The following is a 27,207-nucleotide window of genomic DNA, read 5'->3' as shown; positions in this document are numbered from 1 at the left end:
CATCCATATGGCACTTCGAAGTTCTGAAATTCTGACAAAATATGGATGAATCCCACTTCTTATAGCACTGAACGCCCAATTCTAGTGAATATGTTACTGCTGCCAGCAATGTGGATATATTTTGCCTCTTATTGTACATAAACCTGCAATGGAATAACAGGAAGCAGATGAAATGCTGTATGGTAAAAGGTAAATCAACTCTCTGACTTTAAATGCTTCTCGAGACCTGCATGTTTGCATTGCTCTGGTCATTTTTCATTCTTTTAGCTATGGTGGCTTATTTGTGCACCTCACTCTAAGATATATTTAGACAGGAATACTTTTCCTACTGATGGATATCTACAGGAAGAATTTTGAGCATATTATTTTTTTTTATTTTTTTTTGTGATAACTCAAGGCTTCAAATGTCCTTTGCAATAAATATTCATATTTAGAATGTTCTAAACTGTTATAAAGACAACAGTAAGAATACAAAATCTTCATTCTCTGGGGATTTAAGTCCCATTGTTATATGAAAACTGGCTCAATATAATTTCAAGAAATTTTTTTTCTGCACTTTGTAATTGTCATGTGGTCAGGTTTTTAACAAATGTCAAGTGATAATGTTTCAACATATCGAAAAAACAAAGCAGGAACAAGGAAGCTTGAGGAGCACTCGTATTGGGGTTAACCCATGGACTGAAGAAATATTGAAAAAACAAAAGAAGAGATGAGTGTCCTAACTTTAGTAAAATATAACTTTTAATAGTTATGCTAAAATCTGGTATAAGTTTCCTTGATAGGAGTAGTATTCCAAAGGATAATAATGAATTAAAGTATATACATTCAAATATTCAAAAATATGATAGTAAACCGAGGTATATATGTTTCGACATATCAGTTCACTACAATGCTAACATATATATTCCATACATTAAGAATCATAATACACAATACACGCTGTAGTGAGGGGCATTTAATCTCCGTGCATGCTGGGGCTACCTAATCTTAAAGGGACACTCCAGGCACCCAGACCACTTCTGCCCATTGGAGTGGTCTGGGTGCCAACTCCCACTACCCTTAACCCTGCAAGTGTAATTATTGCAGTTTTTCATAAACTGCAATAATTACATTGCAAGGTTAACTCCACCTCTTTTTTTTTTTTCAATGTATATGTTTTATTGGATTTTACAAATAATAACAGACTTACAGACAGGGGGAAAAATAATACAGTACAATACAATAACCAAAGATCAAAAGTACAGGAGTAGGAGGTTTAAACATAGTATTACAATGCTTGAGGTAAAAGTTTGGACAGCGACAGATACAACAATACACTACAGCGCGGTTTGATATCTACTTGGTACATCTGCTGTGTCTCACACGGATACTCTTCGGTGGACATTTACAAGGAGGCAACAACTTATTGTGTTACAAGGTGCGTGAGTGTAAGCGGCTGTTAGTCAAATGTTGTACACAATAACAATCAAAAACACTTTTAACCTCTTAAGGCAGGTATCCCAGGGGAGTAGAGTGAAGAACAAGAGTACAATGGGACACAAAAGGGGGGAGGATAGGGGAGTGGATGTGGTGACCAGCATGCTGCCCTAAACAGTAAGATATCAGTACGATTACAATTCTTAGAAGGCCGTTTCTCTGAATGTCTCCCAATCTTGCCATTTGACTAGGAATTTGGCCAGTCCTCCCTGTTTTGCCCATTCTTTTTCGTGGTAGTATGTGGTGTCAGTTCTACGAAGAACCTCTGTTACCGTGGGGCAGGTGGGACTTTTCCAATGGGTTGCTATGCTGATTTTGGCAGCTAAGAGTATATTAATTATCGCATCCCTTGCAGGCAAAATTTGCAGGTCATCAATAATGTGAACCAGGTAGCTTTTGGGTGATAATGGGATCTTAATTTTGCAAAGTGAGTGAATGGCGTTTTGTATGTCATGCCAGAAATCACGTATGTCTTCACAGTACCAGAATATATGTTCTAGGGACCCTTCCGCCTTATTACATCTCCAGCACAATGGGGAGGAGTCAGGATAAATTTTGTGAAGTCTGCTCGGGACCAGGTACCACCTCATCAGCATTTTTGCGTATGCTTCCCAAAGCGTGGCACAATGCGATGACTTTTGAGTACACGAAATAACATATTCCCATTCATCTATGGTGGGGGCTATACCTAAAGTTTCCTCCCATTTAAGCATGTAGGGCAATTTTGCAAGCTTGGTGATGTCGTGTTGCATTGAGTAACATAGGGAGAGAAACTTACAAGATTGACGAGACATTGTTGCATTGAAGCATTTCCTCCCTAGACTGCCAAATGCCAATGGGTTGATATGTGTGATCGAATTGGAGTGAAGTATGTTTTTCAGTCGGATATATAAAAATATATCTCTTGGTGGTAAGCTATATTTCGCCTGCAGTGTTGGAAACGAGTGTAGCCCATTCCTATCAAATAATTTGTGAACATGGGATATACCTAGTGACATCCACCTGTGAGTTGGGAGATCAGGTGAGATACTGGAGAGGGCTGATAGAGGTGCCAGATACAGTGACTCCTCCTTGGACCACAGTGATGTACTCCACTTTTGCCAAGAATTTAATAAGAATCGGGTTGTTGGGAGCATGGAGGGAGTGGACGGGGAGATGGAGGCCCACAAGGCATTTGGGAGGGAGACTAAGTTGCCGCAGGCGGATTCAAGATTCACCCATACCGGAGTCGTCGTACCCATTAGGAGGTTTAGGCCTTGCGCCAACAGTGTTGCCCTGTAGTAATGTGCAATGTTTGGCACACTGAGCCCGCCTTGTCGGAGTGGACGCCAAAGCGACCGAAAGGCCACTCTCGGTGGCTTTCGTTTCCAAATGTGGGCATTAATTGCTGCTTGGAACCGTTTGATAAGAGAAGCAGGCAAAGCTATGGGCAGTGTTCTGAACAAATAGAGTATGTGTGGGAGAATCATCATCTTTACTGAGTTGATCCTGCCTATCCAGGAAGTATACAGTTTTTCCCACCCTGCCATTTGTTTAGTGATTTTGGTGAGGACCGCTATATGGTTTTCTTTTATTGTCTGTGATCTAGAGTGAGTTAGTTTTATCCCTAGATAGGAAAGGGCCTTCGTTTTCCAGTCAAAGGGGTATTTATCTGTCAGATCCTGTGTCACTTGTTTGCTAACGCCTATAGGGAGGATTTGTGTCTTACCGACATTGTTTTTGTAGTACGATATGGAGCCGTAGGTAGATAAGGTACTTAAGAGTCGTGGAATAGATTCAGTCGGTTTGGCAAGGAAAAGCACAATATCGTCCGCAAAGAGAGCCAGTTTTTTCTCTCCTGTTGGAGTAACAAGGCCGGGTAAATTCCTGTCCTGTTTTATTATTTTAATCAGGGGCTCTAGGCATAGGATGAATATCAGCGGAGACAGGGGACACCCCTGCCTTGTTCCGTTAGATATTCGGAAATTTCTAGATGTGAAGCCAGAATTAAATACTTTAGCAGATGGTGCTGAGTAAAGGGCCAGAACACTGGTCTGAAAGGCTTGTGAAAAGCCGAATGTCGACAGTGTTGCGGTCATGTAGTCCCAGTTCAGGCGATCGAACGCCTTTTCTGCATCTAGCGCCATTAAGACGCCCTGTACTTTATGCTTAATGGCCCAATCAATCAGATCCATACAATACCTAGTATTGTCGCCTACTTGTCGCCCGGGAACAAATCCCGCTTGTTCCTCCGAAATTAGGCTATGTAAGAGGGGTTTAAGCCTATTGGCAATCAGTTTAGCGTACAATTTAACATCAGCGTTAAGTAGGGAGATAGGGCGTAGATTGCTGCAGATTGTTGGTGATTTGTTAGGTTTAGGCAGGGTGATGATGTAAGCTTCTAACATTTCGCCAGGAAATTTGCCTATCAATCTAATTTTATTAAATAGTTTAGTGATATGCGGTGTTAGGGATGACGACAATTTAATATAGTAATAATTGGAGAGGCCATCAGGTCCTGGGGCTTTATATTTGGGTAGGGAACGTATCGCCTGTGCTACTTCTTCCTCAGTGAAAGGTGCGTCTAGTAGTTCATTTTGATGTTCTGTTGTTTGTGGCAACGTGATTTGGGATAGAAAGTGTGATATCTCAGTAGAGTTTGGTATGTGCGTGGTCCTGTTAGCGGCTAGGTTATATAGATCTTCATAGTAATGGGACAATTCCTCCACAATACCGTTAGGGTTGTAAATTCTGGTGTTGTCTTTGGATAGGATATATGGGATTTTTGTCTGCAAGTATCTGACTTTTAATTGATTAGCTAGGAGTTTCCCTGCTTTATTACCCTGAACGTAGTATGATTGGCGGGTTTTGAGTAGGCGTTTGGCGTACACCTGGGCCTGGAGATTATGAATTTCCTCTTGCAGTTTAGCAATTTGTTTGGAGATAGATTTAGAAGGAGATTTTTTATTGGAGGTTTCCAGTGTCAGGAGGTTTTGACGGAGTGTGGCGTCTCTGGAAATGATGCGTTTTTTGGCCATAGAACCTATTTTTATGAATTCCCCTCTGATAACCGCCTTGTGTGCAAGCCACTGAGTTTCAACTGAAGTGTCTTCAGTAGAGTTGAGGGAAAAGTAAGTATCGAGGGTTGCGGATATCTGTCGACTATTCTTGGGGTCGTCAAGGATGGCCTCATTTAAGCGCCATTTCCCTCTCCCTCTTGGGGGGTATGGTACCTCAAGTGTGATCAGTATTGGAGCATGGTCTGACCACGTTCTAAGACCGATGGTGTGATCTAACAGGTGGGGAAGTGTAGATTTGTCAATAAAACACATATCAATGCGCGTATACGTCAAGTGGACGGGTGAAAAGTATGTGTAATCCTGAGCTTTGGGATATAAATTTCTCCATGTATCGTAGAGGTCGTGTGTATGAATGAGTTGAGAGAGTAATTTGCTGTTGTGTGCGGAGGATTTGATGGGAGACTTGTTGTGTGTGCGTTTGATGTCCAGGGAGGGATCTAGGGTGCAGTTACAGTCGCCGCACACGATTAAGTGACCTTGTTTGATGGATGAAATTTTTTTGAATGCCTTGCCTAGAAACGAAATTTGGGCCTCATTGGGGGCGTAAAGGGATGTTACTGTCACCATTATTCCATTTAATTCTCCTACCAATATAAGTAACCTGCCTTCTTTGTCAGTATATTGTTTGTGTAATGTGAACACCCAGTCCGTGTGGAATAATATTGCAACTCCTTTAGATTTTGTTTGCGAGTGAGCAAAATAAGCTGTATGGTACTTCGGGGAACGAAGTTGGGGAGGGTTTTTGCTCGAAAAGTGAGTCTCCTGCACACATACAATAGCCGCCTTTGAGTTATGCATTTCCTGTAATAATTGTTTTCTTTTATAAGGGCTATTGAGGCCTTTGGCATTTATGGAGAGGATTGTCATTGATTTATGGGCCATAATGAGTTGGGATCAATAAGGCTATGGGGCGAACTATCCTGGTGGAATGTGTAGTGCGAGCTCTGAGTACCTGGAGCCATGAGAGTTTTGGGTCTTTCTGAAACTTTGAAGCCATGCAGACAGAACGAGTGGTCACGGGGGGACGGCAGGTAGTACGTCTTTCCTGCAATGGGTTATCCTGGGAACCATCTAGGTGGGGAACAGAAGGGGGATGGGGGAGGGGAAACACAGAAGAGAAAATATACCAGTAACGAAAGTATTTACATACATAACCCTTGGTAAGGTTAACAAACGTAGTCATTCTCAGGGAAAAAACTGTAGTACCCAGGAGTGACACGACGAGGGGCTTTGAGGCTCCTCCCGACCTATGGATTGTATCCTTAAATTGGTATGATATTCACAATAACCACATATATGAGTTCTGAATAACCATAACTTACATAATACACAATACACAAAACACAACACCCGCTCTCAGAGAGCACTTGATTGGGGCTTAAACAACATTTGGGTATGAACATAACTGGGAGCGCATGGGGTATGTTGGGGTACCGCCTCGCGTAAACACAAGTGGTATGGGTTTAGTGGGCGAGTTGTCAGAGGTTCGTTAAATCCTCAAAATAGCATTGAGATACATTTTTCAGAAATTATACGAGTTGGAAATGTACGACAACGTACACCCGGGAATAGTGAGGTTGCGCACTAAGTAACTAAAGTGCAGGCCAGCTTAGCGGTAACAAAGGAAAGATTGGAAGCGTGATTTAAATGACGCTGAGTGGGCGCCACGTGGCGTGGGCTAGGCCCATGAGGCGTACCTGAAAGTGGGCCTACTTCCAAACATAGTGATCAGTTAGGGCAAAGACATATATATAGTGCACATATCGGCAAAATAACAACGCTAAGGCAGACCTCATAATAACATAACCTGCAAGTAGGTAGATATGTTAAAGCGTTCAAGGGGCTTTGGCTGGAGATTTAGCCATTTGCCACTCTGCCTGGAACCTCTTAGGTGGCGCAGTCTCAGCGGGTTCTGGTCCTTTGGGCGATCCAGTCCATAAACCCCAGGATGTAATCAGCTTCATACCTTCCTTCGGATCATTCGCCACATAGTTCCGACCTTGTCGCCATATAACCAGTTTTGTGGGATAACCCCATTTGTAGATTACGTTGTTGTTACGTAAAGTCTTAGTGATCGTGATGAACTCCTTCCTCTTCGCCATCGTGGCCGCCGATAAATCTGCGTATAGAGCGATGTGTTGGTGAGGTTCTGGCAAAGTTGAGAGTTTTCTCGCCGCCAGTAGTAGCGCTTCTTTATGCGCATAATAGTGGAACCTGACAATAACATCCTTTGGGACTTCGGTTGACAAGCGAGCCGGGCGCGGTAGTCTATGCATTCGGTCGTAGGCCCATGCTGAATCGGGCAGGCTCGGGACTAGAGACTTGCACAGGGAAAGAATGTAAGCAGGCATAGCATCGCTGGATACATCATCCGGTATGCCTCTGAAACGTACATTTTGTCTTCTAGACCTGTCTTCAATGTCCGCCAATTTGGTTTTCAGCATTGCGTTTTCTTCCGAAAGTACCTGGAGTTTGTCCGCTATGTCATTGTGGGCCGCACATAATTCATCCGTTTTGTTTTCCAGGTTATTCGTTCTCTCACCTAAGTTGGAGATTTCTTTGTGCAGTTCACCAGTTATGCGATGAAAGTTGGCTGTTATTGTCGCCCGGAGTTCCTGCAGCATTTTGTGGAGGCCGCGCTCCGTAACCGGGCCCTCTGAGTACTTGGTAGTGTGCGTTTCGTAGTCAGACTGGCCATCCGACAGGTTAAGCGCATCGTCGCCATCTTGGGTTTCTTTGCGTCGTTCAGATCTTTTCGTTCTGGCCGTTTCAGAGAGTTTTAGTTGTTTAGTTGAGGGCATGGTGTGCCTGTGCATTCACTACGGCAGGGCAGGTGAGTTTTATCAAGTTTTAGCGACAAATGCTGTGAATAAAGTCGCTTTTAGGTCGGGATGTTGGCGGAGCTCCTAAGCCATGCGACCGCTCTCACCGGAAGTCAGACACGCCCCCCGGTTAACTCCACCTCTAGTGGCTGTCTACTAGACAGCCACTAGAGGTCACTTCCTAGTTTCTAGCACAGGAAACCTGTGCTAGAGCGTCGCTGGACGTCCTCACGCTGTGTGAGGACCTCCAGCGTCGCTCAAAACCCCATAGGAAAGCATTGAAATGATTTTTCAATGCTTTCCTATGGGGAGATGTAATGCGCATGCGCTGCATTTCCGCGCATGCGCATTAGCTCTCCTCGGCCGGTGGGCAAGATCAGTCTCGCCCACCGGCCGACGCAATCACAAGGAGGAGCGTCGCGGAGGAGGAGACAGCGGCGAGGGACATCGCCGCTGCCTCAGGTAAGTGACTGAAGGGGTTTTCACCCCTTCAGTAACCGGGGATTGGTGGGTGGGAGGGAGAGGGACCCTCCAGTGCCAGAAAAACTGATAGTTTTTCTGGCACTGGAGTTTCCCTTTAATGTAGTGTTGGAATATCCTATATTAGTTACACTCCAGGTCCGCTGTTCTTTCCAATAATTTAGCTAGTCTTCTGAGAATTATATTATCCTGAATAGACAGAGAGAGAGAGTATGATCCTGTTTCTATATCTAGTCTACGCTCCCACCATATCATTGTCTAGAGAAGGGCTGAATTAAGCAGCTGCAAATAGCAGCTGGTGCCAACCTTAGGTAGACCTGGACATGTATGTCCAAACTTACCTAAACTCCAGGACTAACATTAAAAACACTGAATATAAATCATACATTGTTGAAGTGTATACTAGGGTAGTGGTTTACACACATTTTGGACCAAGGATCACATCAATGAGAGATATATTTCCTAGGAACAAGGAACACCAACTGATTTTTTTTTTTTTATTTCTTTTTTTTTTTTAAATGGACCTTCATCATTATCTTATAAATCCTACATTTACTTGAAGTATTACCAGAGAGAAATGTATTTTTCTAGCCAAACAGGCTTGGTAGTTTTAATTAATTCCCACATGGGAATCATAATTTTAAATCTTATAAATATTAAAAAAATAACATTTTAAAGACTGCATTCAACCGAGGTGGCTTAAGCCACAATAGTGAGACATGGTTGAAAACCACTATATTGGGGAAAAATACAACCATCTTGGAGTCTTTGAGACATCAATAAACTACACTATCTTCAGTTATTTTCATTACTTCAGAACACATTGATGGCATTTTCTTCCTATTATGCATGCATTCTCATTATTCATTGTATTCAGTAAACAGTAACTTGTGGGGAATTTACAAGATTCAGACTAAAATAGTCACGCTGTGACTATACTTTGGTTGGAAAATCGTTTCACCCCAGCTAATTTGGTTATGCAGTAATATAGCATATTGATCGAGAGATACAAATGCATTTGTTAATGTAGAAATGTTAACTGATTGGTCCTTTTTTGCTATAATTGTTTACTTTTATTTTTAATTTCAGATTGAGTCGAACATGAACTGCACAACACAGGCTGTGGCATTGTGGGGGAATAAGGCTCCCTCTCACAGTATCACAACTATGATGATAACCGATGACCAGATAACCATTGTGACTGGGAGTTTGGAAGGCCAGATATGTCTTTGGAATCTGTCTGTGGACATGAAGGTTAGTGAATATCCAACATACATTTTTTTATTTTATCTGGTTTCATTTATGTCACATTTACATAATATTACATATAATATTTACATCATAAATGGTTAATGCACTTAGTTGTCGCTCTATAGTCCAGGCAACCATGAAATGTCAATACAATATGATTAAAGAACATGAAAAAGGTTGTCACTTACTATTTCCTTGGATGAAATGTTTTGTTTCAAAATACGTTTTCTCTCTGTCTGTAAACACATCCTGTAGTATGATTCAATTTGAACAAGTCAACTTACACTAAAACCCAAGGCTGCTCTTCACTGTTGTGGGGTCCAAGGCATGGGGTGGGCACTTCAATAATATATCATGTAACATATCAGCACAGGACTGTAACAGGACAGCAACAATATATTAGTATATATATATACTAATATATTAGTTAAACAATAGTTCTAAAGTTGTTTAACTAGAGATCTGAGTTAAAGGAACACTCTAAACTATAGGGGTACTTTAGGTGTTAACAGAGTGCCCCTCTTTCTCACTTTATAAAAGTTCAAAATAAGTTGGCATTTTTAGAAAGCCTCTGGGCTGTGCGGTCTAGAACATTCCTACCTTAGCACAAAGCAATTCTGTGGGTTTTTCCATAGAGAAGCATTGGCTTGAATACTTCTGTATGAGAAGCATGGCAGGTTAAGCATGGCAATTACTACTCTATGAGAAGCACTGGGTTGGCAGGGAGATCTGTACTAGGGATGATCTCCCAGTGGCAGAATGAGGTGCATCAATGGACCCTCTCCCCCTTGAATTAGAGGTAAGTAGAGGGCATCTAATCTAAATGCCATTTTAAACATTGCAGGGTTATATACTAATATTTTTATTTATATAAATGTTCCTGTAAGTAATATGTTTTTTTAATGTATTTCCAGGCATTTTGACTACTTTATAATATTATGTGGAAGATTGATTACACAAAATAATGACCAAATTGTGATGTAATTTTTATTGTTGGATGCATATTTATATTTCATTTCTGAAAGGGAAAAATAAATATAATATACATTTTTTTTTTTTTTTTTTTTATAATTTTGGTTTGTTGAGCTGCATTTTGCCATTATTTCTGTGAGTAAGGTATCATGTTAGCCATATAGCTATTCTTTTGTTTAAGTGCAGAAAACATTCTACTAGGAAACAATGCTCTATATTTTGAACAATGCCCATAAAATATTGATGATATCATATAAATGTATTGGAAGTTCCTATTAGGAGAATGTCTGGCATCAGTGATCTGGAATTCAGTGTCATCTGTGCTTCAGTTTCACTAACAGTACTGTAATTATTGAGAATACGAAGCGAGTCAATTTGGAATGAAAGAATCAGTCATTGAAAAGCATAATTTTATGGTTCACAACTCTTAAATCTTAACTATTTGTGCAATGGAGCATGGCTCCATAACACTTTTTATACTTCATTGATGATGAAAAAAATAATTATGTGTAGTTAAAATAAGACCTTTTATTGGACTAGTCAGTAGGATAGAGAAATAAATCTTACAGTGATCTGTGTTAAAATAAACCAATATTGGGATTTTCCTTTATACAATGGAACTTTGTATTGTGTGATGTCTAGTAATTAGGAGATATGGGCAAATAGTTTTATATGTTTTACTTTTTCTGAAAAAGTACAACAGTTATTTAAAAGGCTTGTCATTTGTTTTTATGATACCATTGTTTGTTTTTTTTTGTAACTATTGTTATATATTTTGTTCTTCTTCAGATTACATCCAAGGCAATGCTTTTTGGGCACACTGCTCCTATAACGTGCTTAGCAAAGGCAAGGGAGTTTGAAAAACAGCCATATATTGTCAGTAGTTCAGAAAATGGGTGAGTAATGGTGTATTGGGATTTTAAAAGTATGTATGTGGCACCAAAATGGTTTAGCCTTTGTTCTGGGTAATGAGCTGGTAATAAATGTAGATCAGGATCAGCCCGTACTGATGTAATAATTATCTAGTAAAAACTAGGATTCCCCTCCAAGTTAAAAATCCTGAACATATTCATATTAAATGTAGGAAATACTCCAAGTAGACCAAAGCTCCAAGAATTTGTATTGGAGTATTGACTGCAGTTTTAAACTGTGCTAAACCAGAATGCAATGTTATGCATATTTAAAAAAGGTGAAGGGCAGAACCTAGTCTCTGAGGAAGATGGACGCTTAATTTCACAGCTCCCCATCCCTAAACTACTCAATCCGCTATCATTCGCAACTCCCAAACCTCTCAGCTCCAAATTCTGAACCCCACAAACTCACCACAACCAGCTACACCCCCACAAAGATGGGTGGCGAAAAAAAAAGAAGAACTTACACCATCGGTCGCCTCGCTTTTCTGCAAACCGGGAGACCCACGGAGGCCTACCAACTCCCAAAGGACAGAGGACTTGGGTTTGGACTCAGTCGGGAACGAAACCCCACCTGACCCGACGGCTACCCTCACTATCGGTGACCTCAACAACATGCTGCGAGACGCCACGACTGACATCAAGGCCCACGTGTCCTCTGAACTTGGCAAGCAGATTTCCGGCCTCTGGGAAGACATGGAAGCCGTGGCCTCCCGTATTATCCAGGTGGAAGCCTGGGTCTCGACTCTATCAGCCACTACTTCAGCCCAGGCCCAGGATATAGCATACTTACATAGGCAGATGTCCACACTTGAAGACTGTCTGTAAGACCCAAATAACACATTTAGGTGCAACAACACCCACGTCCGGGGCCTACCCGATACTGTAGTGCCTAAACTTCTCACTCCCGCAATCAGGGAAATATTCAAGATCATGGAAACTATCCTCCCAAGATCTGGAAATTGTTAGAGCCCAGAGGGCATTAAGCGCCCCCGGCCCTCAACAACTCAGCTCCGAGGGATGTGATCACTCGCCTCCACTATTTACCGGTGAAGGAAAAACTGCTAACCCTTGCCAGAGACCATCCACCACAGTACCAGGATTCCCGCTTGATTCCCTTCCTTGATTACCAGGAACACGCTTAAAAAACAGAGAAATCTCAATCTTCTCATGTTAGCCCTTCACCAACACGGGCTCAAATATCTGTGGGGCCACCCCTTTAACCCCTTAAGGACCAAACTTCTGGAATAAAGGGGAATAATGACATGTCACACATGTCATGTGTCCTTAAGGGGTTAAGCTAATTGTGAAGAAAGATGGCCAGACACACATCCTCTCCAATGTCACAGAAATTGAATATTTTTCCAGAAAGGGAAGACTACAGGACTGGTAAAATGATCCATGGGCCGAAATGGACATACACAGACTGCCTTCCCACCTTTGGCAACCAATATTCAGCCCTGATCCCCCATTCACACCCTCTGGCATCAACAAACACCAGGTGGGCACTTCCCCATCCCCCATACCTCCACGGGCCAACCTAACACCCGCCATAAGACCTGACACTGTTGCACATAGAAGGCTTATCAATAAACTACAATCTTTGAGTTTGGATTCGAATATTGTTGAATGGGTAAGGCAGTGGCTGAGTGACAGGCAACAGAGGGTTGTAGTCAATGGAGTATATTCGAAGCTTGGGCTTGTCACCAGTGGGGTACCTCAGGGATCTGTACTTGGACCCATTCTCTTTAATATTTTTATTAGTGATATTGCAGAAGGTCTTGATGGTAAGGTGTGTCTTTTTGCGGATGATACTAAGATATGTAACAGGGTTGATGTTCCAGGAGGGATAAGCCAAATGGAAAATGATTTAGGTAAACTAGAAAAATGGTCAGAGTTGTGGCAACTGACATTTAATGTGGATAAGTGCAAGATAATGCATCTTGGACGTAAAAACCCAAGGGCAGAGTACAGAATATTTGATAGAGTCCTAACCTCAACATCTGAGGAAAGGGATTTAGGGGTGATTATTTCTGATGACTTAAAGGTAGGCAGACAATGTAATAGAGCAGCAGGAAATGCTAGCAGAATGCTTGGTTGTATAGGGAGAGGTATTAGCAGTAGAAAGAGGGAAGTGCTCATGCCATTGTACAGAACACTGGTGAGACCTCACTTGGAGTACTGTACACAGTACTGGAGACCCTATCTTCAGAAGGATATTGATACCTTAGAGAGAGTTCAAAGAAGGGCTACTAAACTGGTTCATGGATTGCAGGATAAAACTTACCAGGAAAGGTTGAAGGATCTTAACATGTATAGCTTGGAGGAAAGACGAGACAGGGGGGATATGATAGAAACATTTAAATACATAAAGGGAATCAACACAGTAAAGGAGGAGACTATATTTAAAAGAAGAAAAACTACCACAACAAGAGGACATAGTCTTAAATTAGAGGGACAAAGGTTTAAAAATAATACCAGGAAGTATTACTTTACTGAGAGGGTAGTGGATGCATGGAATAGCCTTCCAGCTGAAGTGGTAGAGGTTAACGCAGTAAAGGAGTTTAAGCATGCGTGGGATAGGCATAAGGCTATCCTAACTATAAGATAAGGCCAGGGACTAATGAAAGTATTTAGAAAACTGGGCAGACTAGATGGGCCGAATGGTTCTTATCTGCCGTCACATTCTATGTTTCTATGTTTCTATGTTTCTATGTTTCTACTATCTGGGCACAACCCGATAATACATTCCTCTCCCCCTAGCCATAATAACCCTCAGTTTCTCCACCTATCAACCAGATATGGAGATGGACGAGTTCCCTACGGGCGTACAGCCCTCTCTGACCACCAGCCACCACACATGACAGGACACAACGTCCCAGGGGAGACTTCCCCATCTAACCTACCCAGGAAGGCTCCTGTTGCCCACTTAGCATTTGCGCCTCCTGGACAGGTCAACGGCATGCCTAGTGTAGATTACCTATGACCCCCTCCTCAGTATAATCCTTATTTCTACTTTATTTATCTAATTGCATGCTAGGTTCTCTAAATCTGATAATATAGCTAACTATTAATGCTATATGGTTGCATCAAATGCTATATTTATATGTATCCATCCTTACTTTGATTTGGGATCTCCCCCCCCCTCCCCCAGCTAACCCTACATTATGCTCCCTCATTAATGGGCCACCATTTCCAGGTCTACCACGGGGAGAGGTCTCAGAGGTGCCCATCAGAGATCCAACAACCTAACTCCCAAGCAAACATAGTCTTAATACGAACACGCTCCCCGGACGAAGCAGACGACTACCTAACACCCTCAGAAGGCATATTATCTGAGTACGCCCTGATTACAACTCCTTTCCCACTTAGCCAAGAGGAGTAACAAAATAGCAATCAGGATCACTGATTCTCCCTACCTACCCACCAGATCTGGGAACGGTTGGGTTCCATACTGGAGTAAAACCCCCTCTGACCATGTGCCACCACACAAGACCGGGCACATTGCCTCAGGGGAGACCTCCCCATCTCACCTACCCATGCTGGCCCATGTTGTCCACATAGCATTTGCACCTCCTGGACAGGTCAATGACATGCCCAGTGAAAAATAGCAGTGATTCCCTCCTCAGTTTACTCCTTATTTTTATTTTACTTTAATTTAACTTTTTACCTACTTAATTAATAACTAAGATTTCTAAATATGAAAATATGGCAAATTATTACTGTAAATAGGTTGCATCAAAATCTATATTTATATGTGGCCATCTTCATTTTGATTTGTATGTTATAGAAACATAGAAACCTAGAAACATAGAATGTGACGGCAGATAAGAACCATTCGGCCCAATTTTCTAAATACTTTCATTAGTCCCTGGCCTTATCTTATAGTTAGGATAGCCTTATGCCTATCCCACGCATGCTTAAACTCCTTTACTGTGTTAAGCTCTACCACTTCAGTTGGAAGGCTATTCCATGCATCCACTACCCTCTCAGTAAAGTAATACTTCCTGATATTATTTTTAAACATTTGTCCTCTTGTGGTAGTTTTTCTTCTTTTAAATATAGTCTCCTCCTTTACTGTGTTGATTCCCTTTATGTATTTAAATGTTTCTATCATATCCCCCCTGTCTCGTCTTTCCTCGAAGCTATAAATGTTAAGATCCTTTAACCTTTCCTGGTAAGTTTTATCCTGCAATCCATGAACCAGTTTAGTAGCCCTTCTCTGAACTCTCTCTAAGGTATCAATATCCTTCTGAAGATACAGTCTCCAGTACTGCGTACAATACTCCAAGTGAGGTCTCACCAGTGTTCTGTACAATGGCATGAGCACTCTTTCTACTACTAATACCTCTCCCTATACAACCAAGCATTCTGCTAGCATTTCCTGCTGCTCTATTACATTGTCTGCCTACCTTTAAGTCATCAGAAATAATCACCCCTAAATCCCTTTCCTCAGATGTTGAGGTTAGGACTCTATCAAAAATTCTGTACTCTGCCCTTGGGTTTTTACGTCCAAGATGCATTATCTTGCACTTATCCACATTAAAGTTGCGACAACTCTGACCATTTTTCTAGTTTACCTAAATCATTAGCCATTTGGTGTATCCCTCCTGGAACATCAACCCTGTTACATATCTTAGTATCATCAGCAAAAAGACATACCTTACCATCAAGACCTTATGCAATATCACTAATAAAAATATTAAAGAGAATGGGTCCAAGTACAGATCCCTGAGGTACCCCACTGGTGACAAGTCCAAGCTTCGAATATACTCCATTGACTACAATCCTCTGTTACCTGTCACTCAGCCACTGCCTTACCCATTCAACAATATTGGAATCCAAACTTAAATATTGCAGTTTATTGATAAGTCTTCTATGTGCAACAGTGTCAAAAGCCTTACTGAAATCTAGGTAAGCAATGTCTACTGCACCACCCTGATTATTATTCAGGGGTTGTACACACAGCAATGAAGGGGGACCTGGGAACACATCAACACACTGGAGAGGCCCTCAATTCCCCCCCCCACCCACCTGTACTCGCTGGGGCACTACCCCCCCATAGAAGGGTGACACAGACTCAACACACTGGGACCCATTCGAACCAAAAGGACAGGGGGACACATCAATGTCTAACTACTCTAGACACCAACATGACCAACATATACCCTGTAGGACCTTCAGCCCCTCTCACTCTCACAGCCATGCACCAGACTGACCACTGGATAGAACCCCTGCCCACTCAATGGGACAGTGTAAAGGCAAAAAAATGATGACGGAGCACGCCACCTGTATCATTCAGACTACACATCTGAAGTAATATGACCGGAACAGTTTATCCACGACAAACCCAACACCCACCACAACTCCCAGAACTTGATGCATTCCCTTATCCCACACTGTGGGCACCGCCCATGGGCTTCTCCGGCACTAATGGATTACATTGGCAATATTGGGACACACCCGGCACTATGAGGTACCGACCAGGTTCCTCAGACCAGGGACACCACACTGTTACTCAGTTTTATATGTACAATCTATTGTTATGGTTACCCAAGTTATCTTTCCTTTTTTTCAAACCCACCCTACTCAAACAAGGGTGAGGAATGTGGATATTAATCCTCAACAATAACCACACAAGTGGGACCGCACACGCTTTATATTACAAACACTAATCCAAAACTCTAAGAAATTCCAAGAGAGCCGCTCTGAAAACAGTGCATGGGGAGGGGGTGAGATGGGGACATGAAAACCTTTCCTCTTCTCTCCTTCTTCTCACCCTAATTGGGTCCGATTTGGGACACCGCCCACACAACCCAACTACCCCCAAGCAACCTTGTTACCACCCAACACTGCCTGATGAGACCAGGGCCTTTCACTCACACCCCACATACCTCCCTCCCATTCATCCCCCCTCCACCCCTCCTTCCCTCTTACTATAGCCCTTTTTAAAATTCTTTCTCTCTTCTCTCTCTCTCCTATCTCTTCCTCTATTTCTTCTCCTGCATTGTTCTACTTCTTCTTCTCTTTCCATCCATCCTATCCCCTTCCCTCTTCTCTCCACACCTGTGACGAGACCAATCTCGCCACTGTGCATTGGAGGAGCCTGGTTGCCCGCCTGCTGCCTTTAGACTATGGCCTCATGTTGAAATGCTTGATTTTCCCCTGCATAGACACGAAAGCCGGGTCATTTGGTGCTTGCCCTGTTTGAGCGGTGATACCCCAGATAGCTATGCCATGGAGCCCATTCGTATAATGAAAGACTATGGGAAAGACTTTGGCTCCATGGCAATTGAACTGTATGTGTGTGATCTGAGCGCCATTCAGATCTGAGCTATCTGGGGATATGTTGAATGTACCTGTTTTATGCAATGGCTGCACAGTTATATATTTTAATGTATTTTATTGTCTTTTGCTGCCATATGTTCAATGGAGTTTTGCCTCTGTCCTTGGAGATAATTGGATTACTTCCCAATTATCTCCAGGATAGAAGACTCTGTGGAACTGGTTTTGGGCAGAAAAGCCATGCTTCATTTGGTCACAAAGGACTACGATCTATCTTTTGAACCACTGGACCAATTTGTATGATTTTGACGTATGTTTGTATTTGGCGTATGCTGATTCTGAAAATGTAAATTATTTATGTGAATGTGATGCATACTTTTAAAGTTATGAATAATGTGGAAAAACTGTATTTCTCTGCCTGTGATAATTACATTACCCATTGTGTAAGGTAATTGTATCACAGGCAGAGGGGATGATTTTGTGTGGGAGTGTCTGAGTGTATTGTATGTGTTTATTGGTTGTTTTCCAAAACCCTGTGGGAAGTACTAATGTGTATATAAGAACAATAAACCCACAGCTCTGTCTGTTCCTGCTTGACCCCCAAAACGGAGCCTTGTCTCGTTCTTGGGGGGATTTATTGTATGCTGTTCCAGTTTGACTGGTAGGAGTGTAAACCTATTTGTATGGTTTTTCCTATTTGGCTGTTTACAGCATTCATATGTTTGAGAGCATTCAAATGCTTCTCCGGTTCATGGATTGGTGTCTACAGTAGCTGTGCCTGTGTCTCTGGAAGGGGAAATCTATTAAACGGCTGTTATCCCCTTTTATGCCTGGGGGTGCCGTTACAACACCCATTACCCAACCCCCCTCCAGTGGGAGACCCAGCACCCTCGGCCTGACATCTCTCTACGAACATCAACTCGCTTATAACTATTCACCCATACGTATCTATACCCCCAAATGCACTACTTTGATAATGCTGGCTAAATAGCATTTCCCTTAATTGAAAGGGACTAAATAATCCTGCCAAACGACACAAACTTTTACGTTGGGCAAACAGAACCAAAGCTGAAATCATTCTACTCCAAGAAACACATCATGAACACTCCAGACCCTTCTCTCTACGTAATGGAAACTATATATATATATATATATATATATATATATACTGTATGGCATCCTCACCCACCGAGAAGCAAAACGGTGTGGCTATACTGGTCCATAAATCATGCCCTATACACAGGCTTATGCAACGGCAGGCTTATGCAACGTATAAGGCAGGCTTATGCAACGTATGATCATATAATGTAACTAAATCCCCATTATTTTTTGCCTAGATAAGGTGTTTTTAAACAAAACCTTTTAGAAACTGATAAAGTCTGTCAACATTGAAGTTGCTGTTTAGTAGATAGGAGAGTGCGCTGGATCTTGTGTATTGTTTATTGTATAATATGGCCCCCAGCAGCACCCCATTTAAGCATGTTCAGGTGAGTGCAAACACCCCTCCATGTTCCATATATATATATATATATATATATATATATATATATATATATATATATATATATACTGTATGGCATCCTCACCCACCGAGAAGCAAAACGGTGTGGCTATACTGGTCCATAAATCATGCCCTATACACTTCACACAGACTTTTTCGGACCCCCAAGGCAGATTCTTAACCATTGCAGGACACGTTAGCAGTCATAAATATGCTATCACCTCAGTGTATGCCCCTAATACACCTGATTTGCTCTTTTGGACAGCCCTACGAGCACATTTGAAACTGTTCTCCTCCCACCACCTGATAGTTGGAGGGGACTTTAATACGGTCCTCTCCCCTCCGGTCGATAGGAGATGCTCCACTACCACCAGATCTAAGAAATTGCTCTCAAACTTCGCAGCACAAGCAGGCCTCCAAGGCATTTGGAGAATACAACACCCAACCACGCTAGACTTCTTCTCGCACCCACACTCGTCCTACTCCAGAATTGATTTATTTTTAATATCCCCCTCTCTAATACTCCACTCCACTGCGACGTCCATTGGATCCATTGCCTGGTCAGACCACACGGATATCTCTTTTACATTTGCGGTTCCCCAAGTAGCTAGATCATGGTCTTGGCGCCTGAACCCCACCCTGCTACATAACCCACACATCAGAACAGTCATTAAAAAAGAACCAAATGAATATTTTGCCCTTAACACAAATTCCGTCACCTCAGCTAGCACCCTATGGGCCATCCACAAAGCCGTAATTAGGGGTAAACTCATAGCAGAAGCCACGGCATACAAAAAAACTACTGAAGGAACTCGAAACACACCTCCTCTCTTAGGGACACGGAGGCCATTAAAAGTCCAACAGAGCAGACACCCTCCTCGCCTGTAAGCTTCGCCACAGGACCCAAGCCAAACATATAGACAAAATCACCTCGCCCAATGGACACATCTGCGACACCCCCAATCGTATCGCCTCGATTTTTTTCAAAATATTTCTCTCCTATACGACTATAAACCAGACACACGCAAGCATCAAATACATTTTCAATCTGCAATTGAGATATATCTCAAAGGAATCCCTCTCCCTCCACTAAAGGATGAAGCTATAGAGAAGCTTTCTACCCCAATTACAGAAGCAGAAATAGCAAACACATTGAAGACTCTGAAGCCCAATAAATACCCAGGCTCAGATGGCTTCTCCGGTCTCTACTACAAAACATTCTCGAACACTCACCACACTCTTCAATTCATTCTTGCAGAGAGAACCCTTTCCAAAAGGAATGCACAGGGCAAACATCTGCCTTATCCTCAAACCAAACAAAATACACCTAGATCCAGGACACATCCGACCCATATCGCTTCTGAATGTGGACACCAAACTTTTTACAAAATTGTTAGCCAGCCGAATCCAGCCTTTCCTCCCAAGACTACATGCCAAGCGTGTGACATTACCAGGAGCGCACTTGACCTAATATGGGTAGCCCAACGCAGACTCATACCAACACTCCTTCTCTCAATGGACGCAGAAAGGGCCCTTTCTCTTTGCTAGCCTGTGGAAATTCCACTTCCCAGAACCCTTCATTACTGTCCTAAAAACTGTTTATGATCAACCAACAGCTACTCTTCTCATCCCCAACACACAAGCACCAGAATTCACCATCCAAAATGGGACACACCAGGGTCCCACATGCCTTCCTCGTTCTATCTTTGAAACCCCTATTCCAGAACATCCGAAACACCCCAACAATCAAAGGACTAAAGATTAGGAATGAAGAATATAAAACCGCTGCATACGCAGGCGATATTCTTCCAACCCTCACTGACCCATGGCATTCATTGCCCCCTCTTCTAGAACTCTTAGAAGAGTACGCCAATCTCTCAAACAAAATAAATCTAGATAAAATGGAAGCCCATCCTACAATTACTTCTTAATCACCTCTGCCAAACCTATCCTTTTAGATACAACACACAGAGTATCTACTATCTTGGAACACATCTTCCATTACTCCAACAAGCACACAAAGACTTACAGAGATGACACCCCATGTCCATACCATGGATGGGCAGAATAGCCACCATAAAAATGGATCTCTTCCCCCGGTTCCTCTACCTCTTCCAAACCCTTCCTATCCCTATCTTGAAGCAAGATTTTAAAATTCTTCAGATGAAAATAGACAACTTCATCTGGGCAACTAAAAACAACGAGAATCATAAGGTCAACAATGTACCTCACCCACTAGAGCAGGAGGCTTGGTACTCCTGAACTTCTGCCACTACTTTCAGGCCACCCAATTAGTGCAAATCCAGAACCTATACGCACAAGCGGGCATGAAGTTATGGTTAGATTTAGAACATGATCTCCTCTGGCAGACCAAACACCCCCTAACATCCTCCACTCTAACCATATCTTTCCAAATATGGGATAGAATAATCTCACAATATCCTCTAGTAAATGTTCCATCACCACTCACACCAGTTCTGAGAAATAAACAATTTCTCCTAGGCATGACACCCCAAAACTTTGCTCACTTTGAAGACAACGGGCTGCTAAGACTCCTCCACTTCTTTCGTAATCAACAACTCTTACCATTTGCAGACCTACCAAGAAAAGTACCGCTAACCACCTTTGACCATTTCCGATACCTACAATTACGCCACACTCACAAACTTTGAAAAAGCATGTCTACATGCACCCATTGAAAAAGGACAGATTTCCATGATATACTCCCTCTTAAATTCAATCTCCCTGGTAGATGCCCTCTCTTATAGGTTGGCCTGGGAAAGAGACATAGAACCACCAGACGATCCCTCTGATTGGGTGGATGTTTGGTAAGCCACAGACTTTATGCGTCAACCACAAGGAACAAGTATACAAGTCAATGCTCAGGTAGTACCTTACACCTCTCAGACTAAAGCAAATGGGTCGCTCAGACACAAATGTCTGCTGGAAAGGATGCAGAATAGAGGGCACGTTATCCACCATTGCTGGGAATGCCCAGCGATCTCCCAGCTTTGGGTCAGCGTCTCTAACCTCGCCTCCAGAATCCTCCAAACCCCTGGACCCCTTGATCTGGTTACTTTTCAAACCCCATGCCTCTCTTACCAGAGCACAGAACAAACTAGGGGCAAAAATTGCACTTGCTACCAGGCGCACTATTGCAGAACAATGGGGTAACCACCCCAAGGCAACACATAAGGGGGGGTGGGGGCGTGCAGCCGCCCCACATGGGGGCACCCCCACCACTACCCCCCCATCCTTTCACCCCCTCTTCTCTTCTTCTTCCTACATTCACTACACTCTCTTTTTTTTTCTCTTTTCATTCCTATCCCATTACCCCCCACCTCCACCACGGCAAAAGCCAGTGCACGACTCAATGCGAAAAAACCCGAACACATGGAGTCAGACCAACAACTGCTAAAACCGCATATCTATATCTACCAGACATCAGTCTCTTTCTAATACACTACATATATGAATATCGTTATAGATCACAATGAGGCTGCCACCTTTTATGGCATGATGTAATATGAAGAAGACTACAACCACTGTTGTGATACGTTACGTTGTATACTGCTGACAATTACCTGTTTTGTGATGTTATATTCCCTAACTACCCTTTCTTTTTCCTGTAACTTCCTCTCTTAACAGAAATTGGGAAAACAAGATAAATAAAGAATAATTAAAAAAAAGTCCTGATGTTCAAATTCCTAGTTTCACAATATCTTTTTAACACTTTTCTGAAATATTTGTAAATCAATTAATATATTGAGAGCATGGTAGATTGCATTAAGATCTCAGTGTATGATACAACTCCCAATGCAGAGAAGAGTGGCTGCTTGGAGATGTAGTGTGAAGTAGAGTGATGTAAGAATAAAGGCCATTTGGTAGAAAATGTTAGGTTCATGTATAATCTGTTAATCTATGCACATTTTAATTTTCAGTGTCCCTCTTTTTTTTTTTAAATACATTGTATGTTGTGTCCTGAAAATTCTTATGAAAAAAAGATATGAAAGCCTGAATTAAGCATTCACACATTTTGTTAATTGGTACCATTAGTTATTACAATGAATTATAAAAATATTTTGCCCTTTTTAAGTTTGATATTATACTTTAAAACCTATTCTGCAGAAAAAAATCAATATAGACACACTAGTAGGAGAGGAGCAGTGGTCATGTGGTGAGTGTAAACATTTCGCATTTGCAGCATTTAATACAAAATGCTCATCAAGATGAACAGATAGTAAAACCTTACGTAAATATAATAATGATTTAAGTTACCATGCTACATTATTTTATGTACGTATTTTATTTTAACTGGAGATTCAAAACAAAAATAAAACAAAACTAGAGACTCAAAATAAAACCGATGACGCGGCTGTGGTTGCAACGGGACATATAGAGCAGGGCTGCCCAAACAGATTCCAAGGTGTTTTAGAACTACAACATCTACAATCATTTCCCATTTTAAAGGCGAGTAAAGCATCATGGGATGTGTAGTTGTACAGCATCTAGTAATCTTCCTTTTGTTCACTCAAATAAAAACACATGTCATGGTATTGCCTAACTTTGACAGAGATTTGGCAGCCTATTCACACCATAATAGATAATGTATTTGGTGGCATCTCCTGCTGGCACCTTGGTCTCTTTCTCCAAGCCAGGTGACCAGTAAATGAAACATGAGTTTAAAGGTATACCCTTGGCAAGTAGGAGAGGCCTAGTAGATAACTACAAAACATAACAAAATCTATAATTATGACAAAAATCAATGGCAGTGTCTAGATGGTTAAACTGACAGCCTTGGTCGCTTAATCTTCTATCCTAAACTGTATCACTATGCATGGTCACTTCAGCAGTAATACAATATTTATGTTTAGCTCTTATCTGCTGCCAAAGTATAAAGTTATTCCATGCCACAAATGTTTAACATGTATTTAACAAGGCCACCCACCAGTTGGCTTTTTAGGAGAGGTGTGTCTTAGTATAGCCGGCTCCTTTTTCCTCTCCTGGGAGGAAGTGATGTCAGCTCACTTCCTCATGCGCCAGAAGAAAGTCACACAGTAAGGAATGGAAAGTGCTGCACTGGCTGCTTCCCAGAGCAGCTCACTGCCCCAGTGGACCACAGGAAAGTCACCCTCCTCTAGCACAATGGTAGATACAGGAAGGTGGCTAAAATAGAGCTCAGTTTGTGATAACTATGTGTGTGCCAGTCCTTATGTGTATGACAGTGCTTGTGGCACTGTGTATTTGTGCCTGTATGGCAGAATGTATCTGTGTGTTTGTGTGGCAGTGTGTATGTATGCATGGCTATGTGTATCTGTTTGTGTGTACTGTGTATCAGTGTGTGGCAATGTGTGTGACTGAGTATCTACATCACATTTCCATCTCGTTGGAACAGAGAGCACTAAAGTGACTATAGCCCTGTCCCCAAAAACTAGACAACACTTGGTGGAGGGGTAAAACAACAACACCTTATTGAGACACAGGTACATATTTATAGGGGCACCCACAATGGCGGGTCATCAATGGCAGCAATAGATTCCATCCCCAAAACATAACTTTCTCCAACAGTATGTCGACAACCTGTACATCCCTGTATGTAGACAGGGCTAATTCCCATGAGCAAAATGGCAAAAAAGTGGCCTGATTGGATGTAATAATTGAGTGAAGTTTGCCCGTGGCTATTTTCCAATATGGCACAGAGTTCCAGACTGCCACCAGCTAAGGACCAGTCCCCATAAAGGAGTCTACTTGAATCAGGAGAAAAGTATTCCCCCTGCTTCTTGGTGTGCTTTGATTGATCTCCATCTTCTCCTACTCCCTAACAATTAGCGTTCTCCTGGGGGATGGGGTAACTAAGCAACAATAGGTGTAAGTTGTACAGGCCAGTCTGTGAAAAAGCAAGAGTTGGTTATATGTATCTGTGTGTATGAGTATGTATCTGTGTGAATGGGTGCATGTGTTCACTATAGTGTCTGCTAGAAATTAGGGGAGTAGTTATTGATGATATAGGGGACCCCACAAGCGCTGTCATTAGAGCAGTATAACAGTTCCAAGATGTGATGGACCGCCTGTACCCAGAGTGGTACATCTGTCCCGGATTCTTCCAGTTCCCGCAGTTCCTAGGCTAAGTTACCTGGTAATATACCTGACCTCCACAATGGGGTCCCTATTCACAAAACAGTAAACCCACCCAGGCATCTCTGTGTCTGGGAGATACGTGAGTTTGCTTTTGCTAAAACTAATTATCTCCCAGACACACGTGATAGAACATCTAAAAGGCCCCAAAACACCATAAAAACAGGCAACAGCCCCCACAATTGTATGCCCCCAGATAGCTCTGACCTGAGCGCCCAAGTTGTCCAAATAGTGATCTGATCCATGCAGTGTAGCCAAATCGCAAGAGGGGTAATCTTTTAACCGACTACTGCCAAAGCTCAGGCTAAAATAAGTTACATGAGAATAGTCCTTGCGGTCTGTCAATTATCAGGAACTCCTGCGGAAAAACAAAGGGGGCTTCCCCTGGCTCTCAGGGAGAGATTGCTCATCATAGTCTAAAGTATTTTCCCTCTAAGTAGTGCTCACCTGGTAAGTCGGAAAGGGGAATAAAACAAGGGACAGGAGAGGGTAGAGTGGCCAAATATAGTTCCAGAAGGGACACAGCCAAGTGTCGCTGGGGTTGTTCGTTATCAATAAAAACCGAATGACTTCCAAGAATAGGGCACTTCGGTTAATGTTCGGGAGAGGGAAGATATAGAGCCAGGGGAATACAGATTTTTTTCATAGAGCAGGGCACCAAGCTCGCCCCACAGAGAAATGAAGGCAGGGGAGGGTTAGCCGGAGAGAGGTCTTCATATAAAAGTTGCTATGTTTTCATTAATATTAATAAAACTGTATTCAAGCACTTACCCAATCATAAGCATGGTATTAATGCTGTTTTTCTTTTTAATTTGTCAAAATATGTGTGTTTGTAGAACAGTAGTCATGTATACACACCCCTGTATATCGTAACAAGCAATATATAAAATTAGCCATTGTATTTTCTGCTTAAGAATGACTAAAATGTCTGAAGATAACAGTTACATTTCATGATGTTCTTTGCTCACTGGAAAAGGCAGTTCTGGCAGGGGCCTGGCTAGTTTAGCATTGGTGTTTTGTCATAAAGAAAATACATAATGGCCAATATTTATTGTAAGCACTATGACAATCTTAAAAAAATTAGAATATTAAGAAGGCGATTATGAAATTGTTTTATCTCATGTATATTTGTTTATTATTATCATCTGGTTTGTAAAACATGTTTAGTGATTCAAAATGTATATAGATAGATAGATAGATAGATAGATAGATAGATAGATAGATAGATAGATGTGCCGAGCAAGGTAGACTGACCTGTAAAACATTTTAAAAACAAAATTAATCTAAATTAAACCTCACATGTGAAATGTTTTATCAAAATGACAAAATCATCCTCTTGGTGGCACTGTTTAATCTGTGTAAATGAACGTCTTAGAATCAAGTCAGCAGACAAATGTAAAAAATGTGGTTCTATGAGGTGACCCATTTTCTGCAGTATTCAGTTCTGAAGAATGATAGTTCTGGTGACACATTGATGAGCAGTAATGACAGTATACCTACAATTTGTTGTAGACCAGCCATGGCCTTAAAGTTAGCTTTGATGCTAGGCAGCAGGGTGTAATTACCTAAACAATAGGAAAGACATTCTGTATGCCATGCTTTCTTAATGGCCACAACATTTTCTTCACCAGTAATCTGCAACAAAAAGCTACATAAACGATCAGCCTTCACTTAAATACAGGATTTAAGAAAGAAATTGGTGTCACAAAATTGTCCTTACCCATTCAGTGGAAATGACAATAAATAATACGGGGTTATGTTTTGCAGGGAGATGTGTATTTGGAATGTTGCCAATGGCCACTGCATTGAGAATGCAAAACTTCCTTACAGGCACACAGCAATCTGTGTAAGTATCATAGACTTGTCAAATCTATGTGCGGTGTAAAAGCTTATTCTCAACTTGCCACCCTTCAATCACAACAACACTAAATTGTTACTTGGATTACAGCCTGTTGAACGATGAAGACGTAGGGTTTATTCACTAAACAGTTCGCTGTCATATGTTGATATGAGCTGACAAAGAAGTTGTAAAATGTAGGCCCTCAATAGAAATCATCAAGGCGGCCATTTTGACTCAAAGGCACACATATTTAATGTAATCTGCAAGAAACACAGACAAAAATACTTGCAAGGATTCCTCATTGCACACACACTGTTCTTTTGATTCTGTTGCCCATGGCTTAATAGTTGTAGTTATACATCATGTCATGTTTATACATTAATGTAAACATAAATATTCAGTTCTTTGCAACTGCAGTTGTACAGTGAGTGGTTGCTTTGATTTTAATACATGGACTTCTGCTCTGTTCCGCATG

General features: G+C 41.8%; 1 protein-coding gene across 1 annotated transcript in view; it reads left to right on the top strand.

The window, feature by feature from the left end:
* WDR72 (WD repeat domain 72) overlaps window positions 1-27,207 on the top strand; it is a 200,467-nt gene that overhangs the window by 19,408 nt on the left and 153,852 nt on the right. Inside the window, exons 2-4 of the mRNA XM_063445698.1 lie at window positions 8,927-9,091; window positions 10,850-10,956; window positions 26,660-26,738. Of these exons, the coding sequence (XP_063301768.1) occupies window positions 8,939-9,091; window positions 10,850-10,956; window positions 26,660-26,738 (339 nt within the window). The 5' untranslated portion in view covers window positions 8,927-8,938. The remainder of the gene's footprint in view (window positions 1-8,926; window positions 9,092-10,849; window positions 10,957-26,659; window positions 26,739-27,207) is intronic.

Source organism: Pelobates fuscus, chromosome 3 (genome assembly GCF_036172605.1).
Source record: "Pelobates fuscus isolate aPelFus1 chromosome 3, aPelFus1.pri, whole genome shotgun sequence".
Classification (NCBI taxonomy): domain Eukaryota; kingdom Metazoa; phylum Chordata; class Amphibia; order Anura; family Pelobatidae; genus Pelobates; species Pelobates fuscus.
This window is presented reverse-complemented; position numbering and strand designations above follow the sequence as displayed.